Source organism: Oncorhynchus mykiss, chromosome 15 (genome assembly GCF_013265735.2).
Source record: "Oncorhynchus mykiss isolate Arlee chromosome 15, USDA_OmykA_1.1, whole genome shotgun sequence".
NCBI lineage: Eukaryota > Metazoa > Chordata > Actinopteri > Salmoniformes > Salmonidae > Oncorhynchus > Oncorhynchus mykiss.
In genome coordinates, this window is record NC_048579.1 from 15,528,727 (window position 1) to 15,536,301 (window position 7,575).

Here is a 7,575-nt window from a genome sequence, read left to right on the forward strand (position 1 = left end):
TGACATTCCTGGGGATAAGGCCGGTGGCTGTAATTCAGCTATAGGCACTTTAAAGTCATAGAGACGTCTACTCCATGGTTCACTTCACTCTGTCCTTGCAAGTTGCCTATGTTTTGACCAGGGCCCAGGCACTCCGAGGCAGCTGGAGAGAGCAGAGATACGGATGAGCATATAATGACTGTCTTGTCTTTGGAATGGGGCAGATTGTTACGTGTCTATCTCCCTCTGTGCTGCACATGATTGTTGTTTAATAAACCTTTGAAAATGTAAGTTGTCTACCATATCCTTGTATTCATAACTTCCACACCTTGGGGAAATGTATGATTTCTGACAAGACATCACATATTATTGAATTATCATTTATTACATAAGTATAAACACATATCAAATGATATTCATGGTCGAACAACGCAGTTATTTTTCAACGCAGAAAATTGAGGAAGTTAAATACATTTCAATTCCTGGATTTCAATCTCCTCTAAATTGTCTCGAATTCTTTCGAATTTGTATCATGCTTGTCCATGTCTATTGTTGATAATACTTGCAATGATTTCTTCACACAAAAAATCCTGATAAATACATACCGTAGCTCTTATCATAGTGGTTGTTGTATGCCACCGTGTGGTAGAAATGACTTACTACATTAAGACTCGAATATGAGACGGAGAACGATTTTGACCCTGGGGATTCCCTCAGCACATTATAGCTCAGAGACAGATCACAGGAAAAACTGTAAATGTGTGTGATGACAGTTAATAGTCGATGTAGAGTGACCAGTTGGAGGATGGAGACACAACAAACACACAGTCTCAAGACAGACATTTGGATCCATCATGTGTAGCTGGAATAGGAGCCATGTGGCCCTCTATTGAAGTATGAAGATTTCTGACACACTTTGATTTGGTGGTGAATTATCCCTTTATGATGTGCAATTAGACTCCTCAAGATATTTCTCCCATCTTTAATATGTAAAGAGTACTACACTCAACAATAATATCAATGCAACGTGTAACATGTAAAGTGTTGGTCCAATGTTTTGTGAGCTAAAATAAAAGATCCCAGAAATGTTCAATACACACTAAAAGCTTATTTCTGAGATTTTGTGCACAAATTTGTTTACATGCCTGTTAGTGAGCATTTCTCATTTGCCAGGATAATCCATCTCTCTGACAGGTGTAGCATATCAAGAATATGATTAAACAGCCTAATCGTTACACAGGTGCACCTTGTGTTGGAGACAATAAAAGGCCACTCTAAAATGTGCAGTTTTGTCACACAACACAAGGCCACATATGTCTCATACTGACTGCAGGAATGTCCACCAGAGCTGTTGCCAGATAATTTAATGTTAATTTTTCTAACTTAAGTAGCCTCCAAAGTCATTTTAGAGAATTTGGCAGTACGTTCAACCAGCCTCACAGCCGCAGACCATGATGACCATAATGAAAATGTCCCAGATCTTCCATGGCCTGCATACTCACCAGACATGTCACCCATTGAGCATGTTTGGGATGCTCTGGATCGAGGTGTATGACAAAGTGTTCCAGTTCCCATCAATATCCATCAACTTCGCACAGCCATTGAAGAGGAGTGGGATATCTGTATTCCCAGTCATGTGAAATCCATAAATTAGGGCCTAATGAATGTATTTCAGTTGATTGATTACCTCATATGTAACTTAACTGTAACTCAGTAAAATCGTTGAAATTGTTTTGTGTTACATTTATATTTTTGTTCAGTGTACTACTCAGTCAAGAGTTCTGGAGGAATTGGACCTGTCCTGTAATCACAATGAGCTCATCAAGCCCTGATCTATATGGTCGTCTTCATCCCTACAATCTCTCCATGATCAGCTAAGTGCTGACTGTGTGATGAGAGAAGAGATGAGGCAGGAGGGTGCTGAGCCTGTGAATGCTGTTTCCACATCCAGCCTCATCTTGTCTCATTAGCCCAGACTGATTGGGCATGAAGGTGTTCCCTCGCTGTCTCAGGATAAAGTGAGTGTCTTCGCCTCTCGCCAGACCATCATTCTTTAGTATTCCAGCATCAGTGCAAGCTGAGAAGCCCCTCACAGACACTACAGTATATCATTACAAGAGGCTGTGTAGGAAGCCTAATTGACCTGGTTGAAACCCAGAAACATTGACCTTGAGATTACACCTCAGTACCATGAGGATGCTGCTGACAGATAGGGGAGTGTGTGTGTGAGAGAGAGAGAGCAAGAGAGAGAGAAAGAGAGAGAGAGAGAGAGCAAGAGAGAGAGAAAGAGAGAGAGAGAGAGAGAGAGCGAGCAAGAGAGAGAGAGAGAGAGGGGGGGGGGGGGAGAGAGAGGGAAAGCGAGAGAGCAAGAGAGAGTGAGACAGACAGACAGAGAGCAAGAGAGATAGAGAGACATAAAGAGAGGGAGAGATAAAGAAAGAGAGAGACAGAGAGAGAGTGCGAGAGAGAGACATCGGGAGAGCAAGAGAGCGAGAAAGAGAGACAGAGAGAGAGAGAGAGAGAGAGAGAGAGACATCGGGAGAGCAAGAGAGCGAGAAAGAGAGCGAGAAAGAGAGAGAGAGAGAGAGAGAGAGAGAGAGAGAGAGAGAGAGAGAGAGAGAGAGAGAGAGAGCACATCCAATATCCAAGAGGTGTTGCTAATTCTGCAAAGTTTGATTAAGGGGAAATCTTTATTTCGGGGGTAAATAAATGATATGATCCCTCAGGAACACAGTTCTGAATTGTTTTCATAGATGTAGGATATACTTTATGTCAGTAGATGGCAATGTCAGCCCAAGTAATGTCTAGCCAGCATTACTTTTTTGGATGGTTTTGTTCTCTCTGAAGCCCAGAAGTATGAGGGGTTGCAAATAATTGATTATACTCAATCATTCAATGTATGCAGTTATTGACTTATTAAGATTACTTATTAGAACTTTATTTATTGTGAATAATACCTCAGCAAGCAAATCAGCACATTTTTTTTGCAGACAATTTAGTCATCATGCCATGATTATCTTATTATAAGATAGCTACGACTGCACATCTATTGTCTGGACAATATAAGCTCCTTATATGGGGAGAGGAACACGTTAAAGAGGCTTGGATCTGGGGGCCATCAACGATTTGTAAAAATGTAAATCATTTTAATCGAACCAGAAATTGAATAGCCTGGGTACCAGTTAGATGAGTGTATCATTCCACTCTTTGCCAGATCTTGTCGTGTCAAACCTTTGGCATGCCACAGAATACAAGGAGTGGAATGTTAGCAAAAAATATTATGCAATTCAGGCTAAAAACTGTAGGCTATTGCATGAATTACAATTCTCACGACACAGTTTGAACTGGCATAAAATAATTATTACTGTTTTATTAATCAATGGCTTGTACCAAATAGAAGCGTAAACTTTGAGTGGAATCAATATAGTGTAAGGTCTAAATGAAGGCCTTGTGATGAAGACAGCGGATAAAGCAGGGAGGGAGAAATGGTCAAACTTGAGGACAAATATAGTCTCGTGTCTCAGTAGTCAATGAAGAGTTATATTATCCGCCTGACTTATCCATCGTTCTGAAACGGAGAGGCGCATTTAGATTGCGCATTGACGGGTGAATGTCGCCACGCACGTCACTTTTAGAAACAGTGGTTTGGGATTCTAATAGGAGGCAGCTCCTTTCAAACATATGTACTCAAGCGTGTATACAGATGGTAACTCGAATAATAGACCCGAGCGCCTCTTTATAAAGCTGTAAGCAGCTCCTTAGATCACAACGTGTGCGCGCGCAGAGCCACTATACCCAAACGGAGAGGGACAGAGAGATACAGAGGGAGGAGGGAGAGAGCACGAGGGATTGTTTGTTACCGTTTAAATCCCATTAATTCAAACGTTAACCTGATTGGGTACAGAGAAGGAGGAAGAGAGAGTGAGAGAGAACTGTGTCCCAATAGGCGAATCCTCTTCATATTAACCCGCCTCGAGATAATGATGTAAAAGACCCCGTTCTTGCGCGTGAAGCTGATCGCCGTAGAGATCTGCTGAAGGTGAATCAGAGCGAGATAAGGAGCGCGAGCGCAGAGAGCAGAGCGAGAGAGCAGAGCAGAGGGAAAGAGAACCGAAGTGTCTCCAGCATCTCAGTTGACAAGTCGAGCAATAATAAGCGATCAAGAAAAACTCACTCTCTCTGACAGCTCACAAGGCAAGAAACGTATACAAGAGCCGTCGCCGGGAGAGAGTCTCCAGAAACGGCCACCACTAAAGCAGCGTCTGGAGGAGAGGAAGTGCTATGGACAGGAGAATGAACTTGAACGGACCAGGAGATATTTTCCACAAAACTCTCAGCGCGGTCTCCAACAAAAAGATGGACTCCTTCAGGTCGGCGGCTGGTGTTGACCTGCCGGGGTCCAGGGACCACCAGTCACCCATCAGCTGTTTTGATCAGACCGACTCGGACCCGATTCAACCCGGTGGACTGGCTGGGGGTCGAGGGGGGCCACTGGGTCTGCCTACCGGATCTTTGTGCGTCAAATTCGGAGAGAGCAGCAACAGGACCTCGGCAGCAGAGAGCAGTGGCGGGGAGCAGAGCCCGGACGATGACAGCGACGGCAGATGTGAGATGGTTCTCCTGGCCGACGGGAGAACTGTGGCCGCCGGTAAACCGGAGGGAGGTAAGAAAAACAAAGAGCAGAAAACACTCAGACTAAACATCAATGCGCGGGAGAGACGGAGGATGCACGACCTGAACGACGCGCTGGATGAATTGCGCTCTGTCATCCCGTACGCGCACAGCCCCTCCGTCCGGAAACTCTCCAAAATCGCCACTTTGCTGCTCGCCAAAAACTACATCCTCATGCAGGCGCAGGCTCTGGAGGAGATGAGGAGGCTGGTGGCCTATCTGAACCAGGGCCAGGCCATCTCAGCGGCGTCCATACCCGCCACCACGGCCCTTGCTGCTCCGGGTCTACCAGGTCTGAGTGCAGGGATAAGTGCGTACGACCAGCCGCCTGTTTACCCCTTCGCCACCGGATTGGCCGGGTCATCCTGCCCTGACAAATGTGTCCTTTTCAACAACGTCACCTCGAGCCTGTTTAAACAATGCACTGACAAGCCTTAGCTGACTCATAACAACGAGCCAGTACCAGAGACTCAGAGAAGCACATGCGAGAGCGAACAACACTTTTTAGAACCTACGGCGACTTTGGAGAGAAGAGGTTCGAAGTCAGTGTAGACCGAGAAAAGTGAATCCGATGATGAGTACATTTATAACATTTACAAATGCATTGGAAGAAGCGCTTTTTGTTAAGACAACGCTTGATTGTGTATATATAAAGCATCCTTTAAGTGCTGGTATGAATGAAAGTGAAAAACCAAAACAGAAATGTACGAGTGTCTCGCAAGTGGTGATGGATTGACAGTTGTTTACCACTGCGGAAATATGGACCCTGTGTGAAAAGTTGTGACCTGACAAAAACACGCGACCATTTCACTTGAATAGATGGAACAACTTAAGACATTAGTTAAAATAAGAAACCACAACCTTGCTGCTTCACTTACTTTATTTATAACTTAAGAGGGTTTTTCTTATTGGTGGTTATTTTGTGATCTTTTGAGAATGTGTTGAGCAACTAAGAGTCTGTGGGAAAGCAAAATGAGCTCAAATGAATACGAAATTGGTTGTTTTAATCTCTCAATACAGAGTTTATAGTCATTTATATATTTTTGTTGTATCAAACACTTGTGCTACATTGGCAGTTTCCTTGGCACTGTAATATAATTATATTTGAGTATCTAAAAACTTGTATATTCAGTTCATGTTCTTTTCAATTTGTCCTTTTTTATTTCTTGATTTGATACATTTTATTTGCATGGTGGTACTGTATTCTGCATTAGCGACGTGTCTAATTTGCGTCATTTCTTACACACTCATGCAATAAGGCCGAGGTCTTGATGGATCAGGAGCGCTGTCAGGTCAAGCAGTGGATTATTGTAGATACATTAGTTATTATAAGAATAAAGAGGGCCATTTGTATGTGTTGATGTGTTGGAAAGCTTTATTAAAATATTTTGAACAAAACGAAAATCTTCGTCTGGTCGTCTGATGAAATCACTGAAACTGGAGTAATTTAAGAAAACGAAGCCGGGACTGAAATATATTTTTCAGAGAAAGGCCACTTTGTCTCATATATCTTGAAAAAATCTGAACGTGGGATAAGGAAATAATAAAAAAATATCTGAAGAAATGGGCTTGTGCACCTAATTATCAACTATAAATATTATAACATAATAATTATCTATTCATGGCCCATAGCCTAAATAACGATTCCGTTAATGTTTAACTAAAACCATAACGAGCTTGTTGATACATGCCAAGCATGTTGTAAAAAATAATAATGAGTTGATCATTTTACGCTCCATCACAAACGGTAACTTTTCTGGACCTTGAGATGTAAAGTCACACGAAGCCTTGGGAGCAAAGGCCAGACGTGGTGGACAACGTTGCCCCGCGGCTAGAAGGGCATGTCTGTTTGTATTACACCACAAAGCTCGGCCAGGCTTAATTATTATTATTAAAACAATTTCCATGACGCTGTCTAATAATTTGTTAATTCGACAACAACTGTGTATGAAAACTGTCGACTGTAATACCTACATTCGTTTAATGAAACACATCGTTAAGGCAATTAGACCTCCAGAATGTGATTAAGGAACGTAATTACGACACTGTTCATTGCAGTAATTGGGTGTCTTTAATCACGACGTAGCACAGTGATCAGCGGCACTGCCGTTGGTGTGTTTTGTCCTGTATTGTCCTGCTTCTCTAGTCCATCTGCAGGACTGAGAGGTAAAAGACAGGGCCAAAGGGCAACCCCGGAAAATTGTGTTCAAACGGAAGCAATTGTGTATTATGCTAGAAATCACACATTTAATCCAATTCATGTAGGCTATACCACACTAGGAAGTGGTCAAAGAGGATATCTTGGAAATTGGATAAATCATCTGATCTACATTTTTAAGCCTTCAACTTTTCTCTCTGTTGCAAATGACTGCGACAACTACAGGCTATTTGATACGGTGATGTTTCACAGCATCAGTAAATATATTAAACCTTTTTTGATTAACTAAAATAAATTAAGAAATTAAAACAAAATCAAATGACAACAAAAAAATTAACACAAATTATAATTATTGACAAAATAATGGTAATTCAAGATAATATATAAGAACAAATTGATTTATATATTTTTAAATATTTGGTACTATAGCTTTAATTTTTATAAAGTATTCTATGAAGTATCAAAATCATGTTTTGTTTATATCCATATTGAATAGCTGAGCCACTTAGTTGGGTCTTCGAAGTAAAAGTGAACTATTTGATGACAGTAGTCGTCAAAGCAGCGTTTCAGCACCATGGACAGCACCATTCTTCATTTTGAGATGTTGTCAGTGGGGCTCGCCGAAGACAACTGCGGAATGTTTGTTTCAACTGATCAACTATTTTAGAAGCAGATAGACATGGGTATATTGACACAGCTCTGTCAAAGACCCTTTCGTCAGTTAACTATGGGATAAGTCTACACTCGCTGGCCAATAGACAGAGAAC

General features: G+C 41.9%; 1 protein-coding gene across 1 annotated transcript; it reads left to right on the forward strand.

The window, feature by feature from the left end:
* Positions 1-3,743: 3,743 nt before the first annotated feature.
* Positions 3,744-6,054, forward strand: LOC110489682 (class E basic helix-loop-helix protein 22-like). The gene has a single exon (XM_021562450.2). It carries the CDS (start codon positions 4,261-4,263, stop codon positions 5,086-5,088), a length of 828 nt encoding a protein of 275 aa, XP_021418125.1. The 5' UTR covers positions 3,744-4,260; the 3' UTR covers positions 5,089-6,054.
* The last annotated feature ends 1,521 nt before the right edge of the window (positions 6,055-7,575 follow it).